A 21,500-nucleotide genomic window follows, 5' to 3' on the forward strand; every position below is an offset into this window, starting at 1 on the left:
CCGCCCGTGCTTACCTTACTCCCGGAGACCTGGTCTCTCTCGGGAGGGTAACAAGGGAAAGTGTTCAGTGCAGATCAGTGAGTAAGCACCAGTCCACCCGTGCTTACCTTGCTCCCGGAGACCCGGTCCCTCTCGGGAGGGTAACAAGGAAGCCGTTATAATTATTATTATTATCATCCTTTTTATTATTATTCTTTATTCTTCCCTTCCCAGGTTCTAGTTTTCAGCTTTTTCTCTCTTCCCTGTTCCTGGTTCCCATTTTTTTTCTTTCTCCTGGTTAACCCCATTCCTTGTTTTTCTTTTTGCATTTGTCCCATATTTTTCCTCATTATTCTCCTACTCTATCTCTTTTCTCTTATTGCCCCCTCCCCACATATTGCAGGGGTTTTTTCTTTCTTTTCTTTCCTTTTTTTGGTAATTGTTCCTGTGTGTTTATGTGGTATGTGTTTTTTCCACTTTCTTTCACTTTTTTTTTATGGTTTTTCTATCATTGTTTTTGTTTAACTGAGTGGGAGACAGCAGCTGTGCCCACACAATGCAACCACCCCATACCTCCTGCAGCTCCACTTACTGAGTGAGAGCCACCACTTCCTTCTCCACCAACTGACCAATGATTAACAACCATCAAGAAGAGCCTGACTCACCCTTAAATGCTCTTCACAAACAGTTAGCAGGGCTCTAAATACAACAACATCCCAATGTCTTGGAGACAACAGACCATCACTGTTCACACAAAGAAGCAAGATAAATCAGTAGAAACAAGGGAGCAAGATTAGACCCAGAACACATCCCTGAAGAAGCAGCAGCATTGGACCTCCCTGATAAGGATTCAAAAGAATTATATTTAGGTACCTTCAAAGGATCAAGGAAAACACTGACAAAATTAAGGAAAACACAGACAAAACCCTAGAACAATTTTGGAAGAAAATACAAGAACAAAATGACAAAATAAATGAAAAATTAGAAACAATACAAAATCTACAGATAGAAATCCAGAAGATTAATGCTAAATTTTCAGACATAGATAACACATTGAAAGGGCAAAGGAGTAGAATCGAATCAGTGGAAGACAGAATTAATGAGATTGAAGATAAATACCTGAATACTTCTTTGGAAAGGGATCAGTCAGAAAAAAGATCATAACAACATGAAGAAAGTCTAAGTTTCATGTGGGATACCATCAAATCAGATAAAACTCAGCATCTTTATGCCTTTGCTTGTTGCCTGTGATCTTACCACATTGGTCTTCTTTCTGCTCTCAAACATTCCTAGTTAGTGCCCATGTCAAAGCCTTTGCCCATGTAGTTTCCTATCTTTGGAATACTTCGCCCATCACTTAGCATAGTTTGCCCACTCTTCAATAGTTGTGTCTCACCTCAGATGTCACCTCATGAAGAGGCTTTCCTTGATCACTCTGGCAGAAGTGCTCACTCCTGATCATTTTCTATTATGCTTTCCTGTTTGCTTTTTTTCATAGCATTAATTATCAGTGGCTGAAACGGTTTATATTTCTTAACATGTTTGATCTGTCTCCTCCACCAGAACATAATTCCTGGACTGGGATTCTAATCATCTTGTTCACTGCTACTTCTCCAGTACCCAAAAATAACTATGTATTAACTAACTCTTTAAAAACCCTCAGTAAGTTCCCATTGCTCTGAAAGTCAATGTTTAATTTAGTCTGTAGGACCCAGCATGCCTGGTCCCTGCCATTCTCTCCAGTTCATCACATATGTTCATCTCTTTGCTTCAGCCACCCTGGCTATCTCATACATTTTCAAAGACGTCAGGCACCTTCCATCTCTGAGCTTTTATACTTGCTGTTTTATCTGCCTGGACACAACTTTCCCCAGATCTTCACACAAGTAAGTGCCTCTTTTTTCTTGTTCAGCTCTCAGTCCCAAAGACCTCATCAGGCAGAACTTCCTTGAGTCCTCTGTTTAAAGGTGACTCGGTTACGCTATCCTATCACTTTTTATTTTCTTCATAGCATTTACCACTGGCTTAAATTATTTAATTTACTGGTTTTGTTGTTTTTTAAATCGGCCTCTCCCACAGTATTTAAGGGGTTACATTAGTTCAGGGGTTTTATACGTGTTGTTCACCGCAGTATCCCTGGTACCTCACACCCAGTGGATGTTCAAATAGTTGTTGAATAACCAAATGAACAAAATTCTCTGGAGGTATCAATTACTCTTCCTATTTTACAGAAAAGAAAATGAAGATCCAAGAGGTGTTGTCACCTGCCCATGGGCCCACAGCTCTTCTCCCCTGCTCCACTTGCTGTAGTTCCATCATTTGTTTCATGAGTCCTTTGAGAATCTATATGTATTGTCATGGAAACCAAAGCAGTAACAGTGTCAGCCTATTGCACATACACATGTGGACTTACACATATACACGTGGACTTGGACACAGAGACATGTACCATTACAGACACACATGCATAAATAAAAAACAATTTTCCTTTCCTCATGCTGTATTAACCCTATTCATTCAGATATTTGACAAAACACAACAGAATAATGACCAAACTAAAAACCAAACCCATTGCAATCTAGTTCATTCCAACTCACAGTGACCTCATAGGACACAGTGGAACTGCCCCATAGAGTTACTGGTGGAGACTGCCACTTCCTTCAGTGAAGCTTTAACTTCTTCCTTCAGTACCATTGGCTCTTGATCATATGCCCCCTCCTGAAATGGATGAATATCAACCAATTCCTTTTGGTACAGTGACTCTGTGTATTCCTTCCATCTTCTTTTAATGCTTCCTGCATCATTCAGTATTTTGCCTGTAGAATCTTTCAATGTTGCAACTCAAGGCTTAAATTTTTTCCTCAGTTCTTTCAGCTTGAGAAATGCTGAGCGTGTTCATCCCTTTTGGTTCTCTAACTCCAGGTCTTTGCACATTTCATTATAGTAATTGGCTTTGTCTTCTCAAGCTGCTCTTTGAAATCTTCTGTTCAGCTCTTTTATCTTGTCATTTCTTCCATTCACTTTAGCTATTTTCCACTCAAGGGCAAGTTTTAGAGTCTCTTCTGACATCCATTTTGGTCTTTTCTTCCTTCTTTTCTTTTTAATGACCTCTTGCTTTCTTCATGAATAGTGTTCTTGATGTCATTCCACAATTCATCTAGTTTTCTGTCATTGGTGTTCAACGCATCAAATCTATTCTTTAAATAGTCACTAAATTCAGGGGTGATATTATCAAAGTCATATTTTGGCTCTTGTGGACTTATTTTAATTGTCTTCAACTTCAACTTGAACATGCATGTGAGCAGTTGATGTTCTGTTCCACAATCAGCTCTTGGCCTTGTTTTGGCTGAAGATATTGAACTTCTCCATTGCCTCTTTCCACAGATGTAGTCAATCTGATTCCTGTGCACTCCATCTGGTGAAGTCTATGTGTATAGTCATCTCTTAATGTGGTTGAGAAAAGATATTTGCAATGAATAAGTCATTGGTCTTACAAAATTCTATCATGCGATCTCCAGTGTTATTTTTATCTCCAAGACCATATTTTCCAACTACCACTTCTTTGTTTCCAACTTTTGTATTCCAGTCACCAATGATAATAAACACATCTTGATTGCATGTTTGATCAATTTCAGACTGCAGAAGTTGGTAGAAATCTTCAATATCCTCACCTTTGGCTTTGGTGGTTGGTGTGTACATTTGGATAATAGTAGTATTAACTGGTCTTCCTTGTAGGCATATGGATATTATTCTATCACTGACAGTGTTGTACTTCAGGACAGATTTTGAAACACTCTTTGTAACAATGAATGCCTCATCATTCCTCTTCAATTTGTCATTCCCAGCATAGTATATTATGTGGTTGTCTGATTCAAAATGGCCAAAACCAGTTATTTCAGCTCACTAATGTCTAGGATATTGATCTCTATATGTTCCAATTCATTTCTGACAATTTTTAGTTTTCCTAGATTCATACTTCGTAATTCCATGTTCCAATTATTAATAGATGTTTGGATCTGTTTCTTCTCATTTTGAGTGGTGCCACATCAGCCAATAGAGGTCCTGAAAGCTTTACTTGATCCATATTGTTAAGGTCATCTCTAATCTGAGGAGTCAGCTCTTCCCCAGTCAAATTTTGAGTGCCCTCCAACCTGATAGGCTCATCTTCCGGCACTCTGTCAGACAGTGTTTCAGGGCTGTTCATAAAATTTCCCAGTAATATATCAGACAATGTTTCACTGCTATTCATGAGGTTTTCACTGGCCAATTCTTTGAGAAGTAGAAGGCCTCTTCCTTCTTCCGAGTCTGTCTAAGCCTGGAAGCTCTGCTGAAATCTCTCCACCATGGATAATCCTGTTGGCATTTTGCAACATGGTAGCATAGCCTCCAGCCTCACAGCAACATGTAAGCCACCACAGGATGACAAACTGACAGACAAGTTCGTCCCCCTTAGTTGTTTCTATTCCCTCTGCACCTGCCTACGTCAGGCCCTGGCCTTAATACAGATCCATACCCAAGCAAAAAGCAGCCCCCAGGCCCGGGCCCACCTACCTCTGGCCCCTGCCTTAAAAGAGAGCCACACCCAAGCAAAAAGCAGCCTTCAAAACCTAGGCCTGCTTACCTCAGGCCCCTTCCTTAATACAGAGCCACGTCCAAGTGAAAAGCAGCCTCCAAACCCCTGGCCTGCCTACCTCAGGCCCTGGCCTTAATATAGATCCACATCCAAGTGAAAAGCAGCCTCTAATCCCCTTGCCTGTCTACCTCAGGTTCCGCCCTTAATATTAAGAGCCACACCCAAGTGAAATGCAGCCTCCAAATTCTCAGACTCCATCCCAGATAATGCAACAACCTTTTATCAGTGGAGGCTTGTCTGTTGCTATGATGCTGAACTGGTTTCAGCAGAGTTTCCAGACTAAGATGGACTAGGAAGAAAGGCTTCACAATTTACTGCCAAAAATCAGCCAATGAAAAAAACCCTATGGATCAAAATAATTCTATCCACAAGAAATCACAAGGGTGGTATGGCACTGGGCAGTGTTTTATTCAGTTGTGCATGGGGTGAGCATAAGGCAGGGCTGACTCAATGACAGCTAACAGCAACACGACCCCCAAGCCTACTGTATTAAAATCTGTATTTTAAACGATTTCTAAGTAATTCATTCGAGTGCACCTAAATATCTAAGAAGAGTGCTCCAAGCCATCACTGAGTTCCAAGAAATCAAAGTAATTCACCTGCATTCTCAAGCACCTCTGACAGGAGTTTTCCTCCTCAGCATCTGTTATTTCGGACTGAAACACTGAAAAGCGCCACAGAGAATGATAGGACTAAATCTTAGTGTCTGCTGCCACCCTGTGGTGAAAAGTTCCATCCTAGGCAGAATCTTCTCTTCATGAAATAAACGGGGAATGTTGGAAGGGAAGCTGGGCTGGGTTCACACCTTTATCATACATGTGCTTTGAGAGACTACTGAAACATTCCGAGATGAAATGAAATAGCCCTTGGGGTATAGTGCAAGATTTCCAAACAACTGTCCTTTTCATGTGCATCCCCCAGGGTAGAAAGAATCATCACTAATTGTAGTCAAGAGATGTAGCAGTATTTGTGTTACTGATATTGCTATAGATTCTTTCTTCTCTAGGACTCAAACATGCACATTCTGAATGTGATCATCAATTTGAGTCTGATTATTTCATTACCAACCCAAATGGGTGGAATTAGACAATCATCACCACTTTCTGCATTACTTTGCCCAGGAATCTATTGCTGTGTTCCACAGAGTGCCTCAGAATTTCTCACAGCTCTGTTAAATGCATCATTGGTGACCTCTGTGAAATTGTAAACAGGGTCAGTCCTGCAAATGATGTTTCTAACACTTGGAAGGCAATAAGGAGGAGACTCTCAAAATTTCCTACACACTCTACTCTGCAGAGCCCAGAAGTTGAAAGTGCCCTTTGTCACTAACTGGGAGATACTGTTTTAAAGGCTGGGAGCTTAAGTCCTAAAGAAATCCCAAACAGCTACTTCTGGTGAGCTTGACAGCCATGGACCACCCTCAGCTGTATCTACTGGAGCCTTTTAAGGTTCCCTACAGAAAAGCTGGCCAGTACCGAAGATTTCAACAGCACAGAAAGAAAAATGGCTCATTCGAAAGGAAGGGGATCAAAAGGTAGGTAATGAGGACTCATTTCTTTCCCATGGAGTGAAAGTCTCTGGATTTTGCATTAAACAGTATTTACTCTGATGATTAGGAAAGGTAGCACCTCTTCTTAGGAATTGCATTTAGAAATGAAGACTCTGGGTTTGAGGGGGGGACTGATTTAACTTTTGATCAGGAAAACTTGTGCTACATGGAAACATCCTTGTATGATCAGCAACTGTAACAAGGAAAATTCTTCCCATTCCATCTGAATTTGGGTTTTATTGTGACATATGAGACTAAAATAAATACTGATATTAAGTTGATATTTCAGAATCAGAATTTTAGACATCTTGCCTACCAAGCAAATAGTATTATTTTGTAAGTCCAATGGTACGTTCTTAAATCTATGATCAGGGCTTTCTGTTCCTTTTCTTAGCAAGTTTGGCTGCCAAAATATGTACTCACCGTATTTCACCTAAGTGCACTTTCTTTCATGTAACATTAAAACTTTTGTAACTGATATTTCTTGCCAATGGCAAAACCTTAAAGAGAGGTATGAAATACTCCAAACATGATGCATTTTAATTTGGAAAATCTGTGTGGTGATTTATTTTCCAATTTCTTTGGGTTTCTTTGTTACCAGGCTCATGAGCTATAGCTCAGACATGTCAAAAGTCAGGTATTTTCTGGAGGTTTGGATCATTAAAGATCTAATTTTTTATCTTCCCTGGATGAAATGAATTACAGTGTTACAGGGATTTCCATTTTCAGCAAGAAAAATGGGTTTAATGTGGAAGCAACACAAACAAATAAATTCACTACCAACCAAGATATTTTAAAACTTAGAAGGGAAGTGTTATTTTCATAACAGAAATGGCAGCAGGTCCATTCATGGGCACTGGAATTACTTATAAATATGTTGGGGATGAGGGCGGGGGTGGGAGTGAGAAACAAGTTTCTTCTGAAACATTTTAGAAATTCAGAGATTGCCTGGAACTAGGTTTTTAACAAGGAGGATTACATAGATGGACTTCAGGGGTCCCTCTACCTCCTAAAATTGTATTTGAGTTGTTTTGTGTGAGTGTGTATGTGTATGTGTACATACTTACTTATGGTGATAGAAATCAATGACTTCCTAAAAAGATTCTGAAAGGAATCCATGGAAATTGAATCCTAGCCCATAAATTATCTTTTGGAGAATTAGAAAATGGTGGTCCTTTCTCAGGACACTTTGCTACCATCTGCTGGGAAATGTTGTAATAACTATATACAACTACATCGTTATATGATTAAATGTGAATAACACACCCTAGAAAGAGCTCTTGTGGTGCAATAGTTAAACACTTGACTACTAACTGAAAAGTTAGTGGTTCAAACCTACTCAGCAGCTATCTACTGGCTATCAACTCCTGAAAGGACTATATCAAATCAAATCAAACCCGTTGCCATCGGGTTGATTCCCTCTTGGTGACCCTGTAGGACAGAAGAACTGCCCCAAGGGGTTTCCAAAGCTACAATCCTTTTGGAAGCACGTTGCCAGACCTTTCTCCCCCAGAGTGGCTGGTAGATTTGAAAGGCAGATCTTTCTTTTAGCAGCCAAGTACTTAACCACTGTGCCACCAGAGCTCCTCCCCCTTAGAAAACCCTATGGGGCATTTCTGCTCTATCATATGGGGTCACAAGGAGTCTAAATCAACTTGATGACACACAGTAACAATAGTAAACAAAAACCAAAATGAAACTCACTGCCGTCAAGTTGCTTCCAACTCATAGCGACCTCTCCTTGGCTTTCCAAGGCAGTACCTCTACGGAAGTAGATTGCCCAGTCTTCCTTCTGAGGAGGGGCTGGTGGATTTGAACCTCCAGCCTTCTGGTTAGCAAATGCCTTAGGCAACAGAGGCCATCCTAAAAGTTGTGTATGAGGCTTTAAATTGGTGCTTCAAGGGTAGAATTCTCACCTCCCATGCAGGAGACTTGAGTTCAATTCCTGGCCAATGCACCTTGTGAACAGCCACCACCCATGTGTCAGTATAGGCTTGTATGTTGCTATGATGCTGAACAGGTTTCACTGGAGTTTCCAGACTAAGATGGACTGGGAAGAAAGGGCTGGTGATCTACTTCTGAAAATCAGCCAGTGAAAACCCAATGGATCACAACACTTAGATCTACAACTGATTGTGGGGACAGTACAGGACCAGGCAGTGTTTCCCTTTGTTGTCATGAGTCAAGTCAACTCTGTCAGCTAACAACAACAGAAGTTATTTGTGTACAATCTGTAGAATTTCTTTTCTTGGTCTCTAAAGGGAGGCTGCTGACCCCAAGATCGCCTTTGTTTTGACCTCTAGCTGGTGCTCCCTCCTTGCCTTTTACGTTTTCCCCATATAGATCGGATCTACATGCTAATGAAAGCTACCAGTTTTTGAATGTTTTATTATGTTCTGAGATCATAAATTATTTCCTTACACTCTCACATTTCTGAGACTAATATACCCATTTTCAAATGAGACATCTAAATAAAGCTTATAGTGGTTAAAAATCATGCCCAAGATCACACAGCTAGGTAGTGTTGTGCTGGGTTGAACCAAAACCATGTAACAACAATGCCTGGGTACTTACCGCACAATTTCCCATCTATAGCTACAGATAATAATGAATGTTTTATTCAGTTTAGAACAATATTTCTCAGGAATGTGGTAGACATAATACTGGTGGTACTTGAGATATATTAGGTAGAAAATGAAGATTTTTTTTTTAATGGTTATGAATTTTTTAAATCCATATTAGAAATATATTTATATATGTATATAAGGAGCTCTGGTAGCATAGTGCCTAAGGCATTTGACTGCTAACCAGAAGGCTAGCAGTTCAAACCCACCAGCTACTCCTCAGAAGGAAGATGGGGCAATCTATTTCCGTAGTGATACTGCCTTGGAAACCCACGGAGGGATCGCTATGAGTCAGGCCTGACTCGATGGCACTTAACAACAACAACAACATGTATATATATATATGTATGAGATAAAAGCAGAAAAAAAAAAAAAAAAAAAAAAAACCACTGCCACTGAGTCATTTCCAATTCATAGAGACCCCCTTTGGATTTTCAAGGCTATGTCTTTGTACAGAAGTAGATTGCCTCATCTTCCTCCCACAGAGCAGCTAGTGGTGGATTTGAACCTCTGACCTTCTGGCTAGCAACCAAATGCCTTAACCACTATGCCACCAGAGTTCCATATGTATATTATATATACATACACACACACACACACACACACATAATTTTGTGGATATTATTGCTCTGATTGAGGCTAACAATAACACCAAAGCCCAGTTAATTGAAGAAGAATGTTGTGTCAATATTCAGCCCTTCTTATCCATGGTTCTGCATCTGCTGATTCAACCAAATATGGATTTAAAATATTCAGGAGATGAGGGGAAGCAATTGAGTGGTCAAAGCAATCCCTCAAAAGCTAAGAGGGAGCGTAAAGTGCTATTTGCATAGCATTGGCATTGTATTAGGTATCAGAAGTATTCTAGAGATGATTTAAAGTATATGGGCAGATGTGCATAGGTTATATGCAAATACTACACCATTTTATATAAAGGACTTGCGCATCCTGCATTATGGTATCCACGGGAGTCCTGGAACCAATCCCCCGCAGATATGGAGGGAAGACTGTCATGGTATCATGATATAGGTAGTATTCACAGGTTAACAGCACAGACCTTGTGATCAGATCTTTTGGATGTAACTTACTTTTCCCAAGCTTTATTGGCCTCATTTATTGAATGGAGCTAACAATGTAAGGACTTTATCTACATGTGTGCTGTATGTAAATGCAGTGTTTCGGTGGGGGGGCGGTGGCACTCAGAAGTGCCTATTACTGACTCTGTAGCAGATTCTTTTCTTACTAGGGCTTCTGGAAATTGCCAAATTCAGGAAGACAATCTCAACCACCACTGAAATAAGATTGTCAATTTGCCAATATGGATTAATGTATTTTAAAAATCACAGCCTGGGATTAATATCTCTTTCTACGCTTGGTCACTTAATTTAACCTTTCTGTCTCTTAGGTTACTCATTAGTAAAATGAAGGTGATAATGTATCCTATCTCATTCGGTGCTGTGAGGAATAAATGAAATAGTGGCTCTAACATAAGTATGACAGTTTGGTGACAGAAACCAAATATTGCTTTAACTTTATTTTCCTGTGATATTATTCTTGGTCTTTAATTTCTATTTTCAGATTGTATAATTTGCTCACATTTGAAGTTGGATTTTTAACCACTTAAGTTATTCACTTTTAACTTTTCATCTTCCTTAATGCAAATTATTTTTGTTTTCTTTAGATGGCATAGAGCTGTATCCACTAACTTAGCAAAACAGAAAGTGTTGATCCCCAAAGAGGGATCTTCCAGTGATAGTGACATGGAATTTCATGAAAGCCAGCAAAATAAGAAAAAAAATGTGATGAAGAAGGTGAAGACCGCTTTTGGGAAGATGCTGTCATACAAGTATAGAAGCAAGCCAACAAGTGTGGGTGGAAAGGACTCCACTAAACATAAGGAAGCCCTCCTTTCAAACACGCAGAGTCTTCTTCCTAGAATTGTCAAGGAGCTGTCATCTCCCAAGTTATTTACCAAACCAAGATTGAGAAAGCTTTCACAGAATGGTAATCAAAGGCAATTTATCCTTAAGTTTCAAGGCCAAGAGGAAGAGTGACAATAGGATGGATTTTTTAGCTGCTCAAAGCACTGAAATAGGTTCACTTTGAAGTCCTTCCCAGTTCAAATAATAAGTGATCTCAAGTCTAATGTTTCTTTTTATTTGAATATGCACACACATTCTAATATATTTTCACATATATATGCATATACCACCATTACCAGGTGCCAATGAGTCGATTCTGACTCATGGCAACCCCATGTGTTACAGAGTAGAACTGCTCCATAGGGTTTTCATGGCTGTGAACTTTTGGAAGTAGATTGCCAAGGCTTTTTTCCTCTCTGGGTAAGTTTGACTCACCAGGCTTCCACTTAGAAGCTTAGTGCTTGACCATTTGCAACACCTAGGGACTCCTATTGAATATATATATACTTGAAAATCAAACTAACGCAGGAATTTTTGTTTTGTCTCTGGAGTAAGTAGTGATACAGCCTTTCAAATGGCCACTCCCACACAGTGGAGGGTATGGTGAGGAGTAAATGAATAAAATTTATAATTGATTAGTCATCAAAGATGTTTATTACATTTACCTTCCCCTATACTTTGTGGAAGGAGCTCTGGTAGCATAGTGCCTAAGGCACTTGACTGCTCACCAGAAGGCTGGCGGTTCAAACCCACCAGCCACTCCTCGGAAGGAAGGTTGGGCAATCCTACTTCCGTAGTGATACTGCCTCGGAAACTCAAGGAGGGGTCGCTATGAGTTGGGGCCGACTCGACGGCAAACAACAACAACAACAACATACTTTGTGGAAGAGTCAACATTTGAACTATTAATTCTTTTTTGCAACGTGATAGCACTATTCTTTTGGGCCCTATGAGTTATGATTAGCACTACTACCATTTGCTTTCTTGTCTATAGCTTTTTAATATCCTTTATAACACTGTATCAGGAAACACATCTAGCCCTTATAGTACATGTAAGAAATCCACACACAACCTCCCACTTCACTCAGAGATCAGGCTGCAAACCTGGTGGGTGCTTTTTCAAAAAAAAAAAAAAAAAATCCTGATGGTTTCCAGCTGACTGATTGCCCTTTCAAACAAACTCTCTTTTCTGGAAAAAGCAGTCACTAATACAAGCATCCAAGCATCCAGCAATTACCTGGTATGGATTGACCTGTATATTTCTGTTGAAAATAACAAAGAGGTCATGCTTCTCTAATGGTGGAGCTGGAGTTGAAGAGTCCAACAGGAAACAGAGGACCAATTTTCTCCTCCTGATCTCTGCATTGGTTTATTTTTGTCTTTGTTAGAATGGCAAATCTCTGAACTAAGATTTCACTAGAAAATATGCCTGTCCTTCAGGATGGAGCTCAAACATTACTACCCTAAGTTTTCTGTGGTCCAAAAATAGTTGCTCTTTCCTGTTGACTCCATAACACTTTTTTCTATTTAACAAATATTTGCTAGGCAGAAATTATATGGTAGCATAGTGCCTAAGGCATTTGACTGCTAACCAGAAGCCTGGCAGTTCAAACCTACCAGCCCCTCCTCAGAAGGAAGACTGGGCAATCTACTTCCGTAGTGATACTGCTTCGGAAACCCAAGGAGGGATTGCTTTGAGTCGGATCTGACTAGACAGCAGTGAGTTTTTAATTATATGCCAGGAGTCCTGGTACCACAGTGGTTAAGCAATCAGCTGTTAGCCAGAAGTTGGTGGTTTGAACCCATCAGCTGCTCTGTAGGAGACAGCTTCCATAAAGCTTTCATAAAGCGTTCGGCTTTCATAAAGATTCACAGCCTTGGAAACCCTATAGGGCAGTTCTACTCTCTCCTACAGAATCCCTATGAGTAGAAATCTACTTGATGGCAGTGTGTCTCTTTGGTAATCATATGCCAGCTGCAATATTTGAGATATAGTTGCAAATAGAACACACATGGGCCCTGCCTTCATGCAGATACAGCACAGAAGGGCATTCAAACATTGCAAATAATTCTATCTCTTGCAAAAGTGAAAGCCCAGGGTCCTATAGGACAACATGGATGTTGAGGAAGGGGGTTCAGGAAAGGTCTCCCTAAGGAAGGGACAACTAAGTTGAGATCTGAAGGATGACCAAGAGTTAAGTAAGGAATGGGTGGGGAGAACAGTTTCCTGGGAAGGAGGAAGAATATGCTCAAAGTCTCAATATCAAGAGAGCACAGGGCATAATTAAGATATAAAAGTAATCTGGTTGGGTTGGAGCAGAGAGATCCAGGGATAGACTGGTGAATAATGAGTTGGAAAGGATGTTGTAGGCCATGTTAAGAATTTCTTTTTTTTAATATTAAAAGTTTGATAAACTTTTTCTTTCCAAGTAAAAATCCAGAAATATTCTAAATGGATCCATGTAACATTGTAGGAAAAGAAATACCAGTATAGAGTAATGAGAATAGAAAGAACTCCCAAAGCCACATAGAATGTAAGTTAACGATGTTCAGAAAGATTTAGGAAAATCTTCTCTTTAAGAAGCTGTTATACTAGATGAGAACATTATGAGATTTGTTTTTAGCTTCTTGATATGTTTACTTTAAAAAAAAATTATTGTGATTTGGGTCAAAGTTTACAGAGCAAATTCATTTTCCATACAGCAGGTCATACAAATTTTGTCTCATGCCAACATTCCCCACAATGTAACAGGTGTCTTCCCACTTCCTCCTGTAGTTACTTCTTCCCTGTGTCCTTCCCTCCCATGCACTCCAGCCCCCAAGCTGCCTCCCTGTGCAAACACTGTCCTTCTGTTCTCCCACAAATGACTGATCACTCCAAGGAGTATATCTACCTGATATAATTGTTCATCTCATATGTCTGTCTATTGTTTGACTGGAAGCAACATGAGTGAGTTCAGTTCCAAACCTAAAGGGTAACTATGGGCCATTGTCTCAGGGGTCTCACCAGGCTCTATCAGACCAGCAAACCTGGTCTTTTTAAAATGATTTTGAGTTTTTTTCCACATTGTTCTCCCACTCTATCCAGGATCTCCTGCAATGATCCCTTTCTGAGTGGTTGACAGTGGTAGCCGGGTATCATCTAGATCTTCTGGTCTCATGGTCATATAGGCTGAGGATCATATAGTCTACTAGTCCCTTGGACTAATTGTTTCCATGCATCTTTGGTGTTCTTCATTCTTCTTTGCCCTGGATGAGGAAAGATCCATCATTGAATCTAGATGGCCGCTTGCAAGCTTTTAAGACCCCAGTCGCTACTCACCAAAGTAGGATTTAGAATAATGTTTTTGTGTAGTATGTTATGTCAGGGAGCTCTGGTGGCGTAGTGCCTAAGGCATTTGACTGCTAACCAGAAGGCTGGTGGTTTAAACCCACCAGCCAGTCCTAAGAAGGAAGACTGGACAATCTACTTCCATAGAGATACGGCCTTGGAGCTGCTATGAGTCATAAGTGACTCAATGGCAGTGAGGTTTTTTATTCTTTTTAAAATTTATGTTATGTCAGTCGGGTTTGATGTCCCCTGTGACCATGGTCCCAAGCCCACAGGTCCAACTACTTGCTCCCTCTGGGTAGCTGGCTGTGGCCGAAAACCACTCCAACCTTAACCCCTTGTCAGCTCTACTCTATACCTGACCATTCTTAGAGCTTGTACAAATACACATGTAGAAACATTGTCTGCTAACTCCTCTATACATGGTCATAGGCACACTCCGCAACATTGAGAACTTTTAACTTTCTCCTCATGATGATACAAAACTAGTGAATACTTTCAAGCTGCGAATCTTTAGAATCTGATTTGTATTTTTAAAAGAGAATTCTGGTTGCAGAGTAGAGACTAGATTGGAAGAGGCAAGAGAAGATGTAAGGAGCTCTGGTAGGATGAAGGTTAAGTGCTCAGCTGCTAACTGGAAGGTTGGCAGTTTGAATCCACCCAACAGCTCCCATCTTCTTACATAAAGACTAAAGCCTAGGAAAACTTATGGGGCAGTTTTACTCTGTCACATGGGGTCACTATGAGTCAAAACTTGACATGATGGCACCCAACAACAAGAGCAGATATCACTGCCATTGACCCCTCCTTGGGTTTCTGAGACGGTATCACTACAGAAGTAGATTTGCCCAACCTTCCTTCCGACGAGTGGCTGGTGGGTTTGAACCACAGGTCTTCTGGTTAGCAGTCATATCTTAGGAACTATGCCACAGTGCTCTGGGAGCCCGAGCTCCCAGAGCGGATATAGGAAGAACAAGAAATAGGCAAGGAATGACATTAGCTTGGACTAGCCACAGAGTCTAGACCTTTTGGAGGTAAAGGGAGAAAAATCCAAAGGTAGAAGTTAGAAGACTTAGGGAAGAGCTGGGCAGTGGAGGGCAGGGGAGAGGGGGGAGTCAAGACTAAGTTTTAGGTCTCTAGGTTGAGCACCTGAGTTGAATGTGGACTTACTGAGGTGAGGTCCCTGCATAATAACCAATGGAAATATCAGGTAGGCTGTTGTATTGATCAAAGTTCCAGGGAAGTCCTATCAGCAGTGTTCAAGCAGAACAAGGTGATTTTAGGTGCTGAATACAGGGGCACTGAAACAAAAAGCAAGTAATTTTTCCCTCATGCCCTATCAATCCTTTTGACTACATTAAGGAAAATTCTCATTTGGTGATTTTTTTTTTTTTTTTTCCCTCCTAACAAAAGTAGCACAGCTTCAAGTTTAGTGCATCTTATAGGCGATAATATGGTTTTGTTTTTCCTATTATAACTTTAATGCCTATTTATGGTACTAGTTTTTAATTTATGGTAGTGTCATGAAGTTTCCTTTATAAATGTTGAGTTAAAAATTAAAATGAAGAAAAATATTAAGGGGTGCAAGGTTCACATGATTCCTGGGTATGAACCTACTAACATGGTATATGAATGACTGAGCCTGGAGCCACGTTGCTAGAGAATAGTTAAACTTTGCCTCAATCAACAACAAATATTCACATTAGAGGGTTACTTTTCTAATTCCACAATGGTGAAAAGAAAAGAAAAAAACACTACTGGACAAAATTCAAGACTCAAAGAGAAAGAGGAAGCCACCTTATTGAGACTGGGTTGGTGTTCACTGAGATCAAGGCCACAACAAAAGGAAAATGTGTGTAGGAAAAAGTATAAGACCAGGAAAAGCAAATCCATTCACTGTATTTTACCCCAGGGGAAAGAGCAACTAAAGCAGCATGTAATGCAGTTTATTCAGAATATTTTCTAGTATGAAGAATGGTGCTCTTTACTGTCCTCTTTACAGGTTCTTTGTTTGTTTCCCTCTTTCTCTAAGCCACTATACAACTTGACGTGGTAGAAGCAGAGACAGAGGAGATAAGTCAAGGTAATACACTGCTCCGGGCCAGGAGAACCACCAAGCGGTTGTCTGTGACATCTCTTCCTTCAGGGCTGCAAAAGGTAAAATTCCTCTAACCAACCTGCCTCTAAGATTTACGTATATGACATTGTTTGTTGTTGCTGTTATTAGGTGCTGTTGATTCAATTTTGACTCATAGTGACCCCATGTGACACAGACTGTCCCATCTAGTTTTATAGGCTGTAAACTTTACTGGAGCAGATGCCTGTTCTTTTCTCTATCCAGCTGCTGGGTGAGTTCAACCACCTACCTTTCAGTTAGCACCGAAGTGCGTAACCTTTGTGCCACCAGAGCTCTTTATGTCATTGTTTAGGGATTTTGTAAAAACCAAGTTGTTTCCTACTGCAAGTCCCTAATAATAAGTCCTTGAAATCTGCTGCGTCTATTCCTTTTCCAAGAATGTAGGGCAAAGAAACCAAGCTTTCCGGGTCAGATTCCTCTACTCTTGAGCTCTAATACTTCAGCTCTAACTACAATCTGGGGAACAGAATCTGAAGTTTTGAGCTTTACACTGACTTTCTCAAATATCAGTATTAACGTCAGGTTACAAATCCAAACCAAACTCGCTGCTGTCAAGTTGATTAGACTCATAGCGACCCCTCGTTGGGTTTCCGAGGTGGTATCTCTGTGGAAGCAGACTGCCCAATCTTCCTTCTGAGGAGTGGTTGGTGGGTTTGAATTGCCAGCTTCTGGTTAGCAGTCAAATGCCTTAGGCACTACGCTACCAGAGCTAAGCCTATCTGTGCATATTATGTGCATAGGAACTCACTAGACCAGTGATAACCAATAAAGTTTTCTACAGGGATACAGTGTCCACTGTCCAGTATAGTAGCCTGTAGCCACATGTGCCTGAGACATTGAAATGTGGCCAGTGCTACTGAGAAACTGAATTTTTAATTTTATTTAAAATCTAAACAACCATATATAATACAAGTACAGCAATACAGAATTCTCCAAACCAAAGCTTTTACTTTCTGGAAGTATAAAGTTGAGCCTAAGTTGTCCAGACTTTTTTTTCCCTCTCTAGGTAGAATCACCTTTAGTGGAGCATGACTTGTTTAGGGATTATAACCCTGTAACCCTCAAAGGTAGCTGGGATGGGGGACATAGTATTTAAAAAAAAAAAAAAAAAAGAAAAAGATGAATCAAGCTGAGGCTGTGAGCACTGGCTGGAAGCCTGGATAAGCGGGAAGAGGGCCATGGCCCTGGCAGGATCAGGTTGAAGTACAGCAGCACTAGTAATACTCTTGTGGTGGTAATTCTCTGGGGAGGGACAGGCACTTAGGGAACCCTAAGGCAAGAAGGTACTTGGAGTCAGGGAGTTGGAGAGCTGATGGAGGATATACAATTGATTGGACTGGGCCAGGACTGGGGTTTAGCCGATACTTTGGGAAGCATTTTAAGACTCTAGTCATAGCAGACACTTTCTCTGGGCTGAGTCTGCATCATATCAAAGTGACTGCCCAGTGCTCATGTCAAAACTATGAAGGCAGGAATGCATACTGATGCTGTTGGATCTAAGCCAGCTTCTTCCAGCTCTTGTTCCTTTCAAAGCATCTCTTCCTGTGTTGCAATGATCTGGGCAGTGCCCCAAAACTTCTCCCCCTTCATCACCACCATCTCAATCTCCTGATCCTCAAGCCTGCGTGCAGCCTTCTCGGCTCAAGTTATCTGAGGCTTACTTCACTCTATATTCCAGCAGCCTGCAGCCCTTCCATTTCTTCTGCATCCTGGTCAGTTGTGACTTTGCAGGCCACAAGGCTTGTGGAGGCAGCTATCCAGGCTATTTTCTTTCAAAAATAAAATCCTGAACTATTTATTATTTTATTATAACAAACATTTACTTAGCGTTTACTATAGTCCAGGTCCTATTCTAAATGTTTTAAAAAATATCAACTCAGATAATCCTTGTAATAGCTCTGTAAGGGAGGTGGTAATACTATTCTTATTTAGCGGGGCACTGAGAGGTTAAGTAGTTTCCCCAGATAAATGGTAACACCAGGCTTCAAATCCAGGAAGACTTGGCTCAATAGTCCTTGCTCTTTAACCACTGTGCTAAGTACTGTCCTGTCCTGTATGGTAGCCAATAGTCATATATGACTATTTAAATGTAAGTTAATTAAAATTAAACTTCCTCAGTTGTACTAGCTACATTCCAGGTGTTCACTAACCATGTGTGGCTTGTGTCTATCATATTGGACAGCACAGATACAGAACATTTCCACCTTCCTAGAATGTTCTATTGAACAACACTGTTTTAGAGCATCACTTTCAATGCACCAATATTAATTTTGAATTTTGTCCCTTGTGTGCTAGTTCTTATTTATTGTGCCCCTATTATGTGCCAGGCAATTTCTAGGTTTGGAGGCTAAAAGGACATAGGATCGCTATGAGTCAGAATTGACTTGATGGCAGTGTTTTTGTTTTGTTTATATATATATATACACATATATATATGTATGTATAAATATAAATATATATATTGTTTAATAGAGAAGACAGACATTAAACCATGGTACTGCAGAACAGTGGCATTAAGAATAATCTTTTGAATAAATGGTGCTGGAACAAGTGGCCACCCATATGGATAAAAGTGAAATGTGATCCTTATCTCACACCCTACACAAAAATTAATTCCTGTTGGATTACAGATTTAAGTTGGAAAGGCAAAGCATTAAAACTTCTGGAGGACAATAAGCATATCTTCATGACTTCAGAATAAAGAAAGATTTCTTGGATACAAAAAGCACTGATATTAAGGAAAAGATAGCTAAATTTGGCTATATTAAGAATTTCTGTTCATCAAAGTATCAGAGGTTGTCCCCTGTCATCCATTAGGCTGAATCTGCTCTATAGAACAGTTTTGTTTAGCACTCAGTACTTTCTCAAAAATATATTTGAATTAGTCACTCACATTTAAAAATTAGGACATTTCCAACAACTCTGTATTTTCAGTTTGGGGAAGTAAATCTCACCAAAACCAAACTCACTGCCATAGAGCCGATTCCGACTCAGTGACACACTTTGGGTTTCCGAGGCAGTAAATCTTATGGAAGTAGATTGTCCAGTCTTCCTTCCACAGAGCAGCTGGTGGGTTTGAACCACCAGCCTTCTGATTAGCAGTTAAATGCCTTAGGCTCCTTTGGGAAGTAAGAAGATTTGAAAATACAAGTTCCCATGATTCTGCATGACAAATAGCAGGAACTGTGCAGAGGCTGCCTCCTTTTGAAGAGACTTGTTCTCTCCAGTTTACAGAGGCCCCAAGTGGTCCTCCCTGCCTCATCTGGGTATTTGACTTTATTTCATTCCACAAACAGAAATCTGTAATTACCAAGTGTGATAAATGTTGAGTAGGAAAAAAGTACTGGCTTCACAGACAGAAAAAGAGAAAGGTTGTACACTTTGGATAGATTAGGGAAGGCTCTGCAGGTGACATGTGAGCCAGGGCAAGCTGGCAGGGCTGAGTGGTAGTTCAGCAGACTCCCTTTTTAAACTTCTTCAGGGAAAAGGTAGGACCCAGATGTGATCCTGTATCCTACTTTGTGTAGGTCTCACAATAGTCCTATTGCTAAGTATTAAGCACCAGAGGAAAGAAAAGTGAACCCAATCAGTCTAAAAAGGGCATGCTGACCAGAAGCTATGATCTAGGAATAATTTCCAATAGCAACACTATTAGGATAGGTACTTGTAACCAGTAAGCCGGGGACTATGGAAAAAGTATCAGGCATGGGGCAAAAAGACCTACAGCTTTCTTTTTATGTTTTGGAGACTTAAAGTCTGCCATGAAAATAAGAAAACGTGCAGAAAAGACACCAGATTAATGACTGGATCCAGTGATAATGAGCTTTCTAGGGCACTGGTCCACAAGAGCCCCACACCCTCACTGTGCTCAGCAGCTTGCAGAGGCAATTTCTTCTTTCCCTTACGAATGACCTGCTTTTTCCCTGATGCTGTATATTCTTTCAGAGCAGACAATCTCATTTCTCTGCACTCTATAGATCTCTTCAAAGAAAGCTCTGGGCACAAAGAAGATATATTGGGCGTGGAGAATAATATGAATACGGTCTCCAATCTAACGTTGTTATGTGCCAAATGTTCAGTTTATAAGAAAATGTCCCAAGGGTGAGAATTCTTATTTAAGTGCCGTCACAGGAATAAGGTTGGTACTTCCTAATCTGATGTGTTTTTGCATTTTTATGATAGGTTCCATATTCATCAAAAAAGAGACCACACTTTCTGGCCTTTAAAAAAAAGAAACGTAGCATGGAAAATATCCTCCGAAAATCGGATTTGACAGTAGGAAAGCTTCAAATGCAGGTAGTGGACAAAAGCTTTTACTTTTCTGTCTCAGAAGCATTGGGGGAACAGACTTAACTGAATGCACAGGACTGTTAGACAGCAAGGATGTGGGACGAAATGAATGATTAGCATTAGGATACAGTGCTAGTGGGGGGCATTGTGAGAGTGGTGAAAGGATTGCTAAGGGTCCCTAGGATGATGCTGGTGCTTAATAAATATTAAGTCAATTCAATTAAAACGAAGGCATGCACACAGGCTTCTTTTGAGAAGAAATGAGATTGTCTTTACCACTGGGTGGTAAATGTATGTTTTCAAGCTCTGTTTGTTATGACTTGAATTAGAATAATACCGGGGACTTGCAAAACATCCACCAATTCCTGAACTCACATCTCTTAGGAAAAACAACCCTCCCTTTGGTTTTGACAAGGGTTTCCAACACAGGCTTCATTTTTTTCTGTCACAGGTAGATGACCTCATAGAAACAGTGACTGATAAATCCATGAAGTTGTTAGCCCAAAGACATGCTGAGCTTCAGCAGTGTGAGTTTCTAGGGGGTGAAATTCTTCAGTCTTCTAAGCAATTCCAGAGGATATCCAAGAGAACCATGAGGAAGTACAAATTGAAAAATGTGTGTTTCCCATGTACCTACTGCTGCTTCTGATTTTGCCCCTGATTGTGTAACAGTTATTTTTGTAAGGATCCTTATCCTCTGATATATAAAATCCTGAATAAATGTCTCTAGTGAATTAAGCAGTTGTGTTATTGTTGTTGTTGTGTGCCATCGAGTTGGACCCGACTCATAGTGACCCCTCCTTGGGTTGCCGAGACAGTATCACTACGGAAGTAGATTGCCCAACCTGCCTACCAAGGAGTGGCTGGTGGGTTTGAACCACCAGCCTTCTGGTTAGCAGTCAAGTGCCTTAGCACTATGCTACCAGAGCTCCTGAATTAAGCAGTAAGGACAGTTTTTAGAATATTCTGCCTAACAGTACTTAAAAATATGACTTTTAATTCTGAGTCAATATAAGTAAATTTTGGCTTTGGCTT

General features: G+C 40.3%; 1 protein-coding gene across 1 annotated transcript; it reads left to right on the plus strand.

Moving 5' to 3' along the window:
* The first annotated feature begins 6,021 nt into the window (after positions 1 to 6,021).
* On the plus strand, positions 6,022 to 21,114 carry CUNH3orf49 (chromosome unknown C3orf49 homolog). Its single transcript, XM_042781951.1, has 5 exons — positions 6,022 to 6,146; positions 10,467 to 10,789; positions 16,071 to 16,195; positions 20,358 to 20,471; positions 20,917 to 21,114. Exons 1-5 carry the CDS (start codon positions 6,022 to 6,024, stop codon positions 21,112 to 21,114), a joined length of 885 nt encoding a protein of 294 aa, XP_042637885.1.
* Positions 21,115 to 21,500: the final 386 nt, after the last annotated feature.

This window comes from Orycteropus afer, unplaced genomic scaffold, assembly GCF_000298275.1.
Source record: "Orycteropus afer afer isolate SDZICR_OR568_19922 unplaced genomic scaffold, OryAfe1.0 scaffold00201, whole genome shotgun sequence".
NCBI lineage: Eukaryota > Metazoa > Chordata > Mammalia > Tubulidentata > Orycteropodidae > Orycteropus > Orycteropus afer.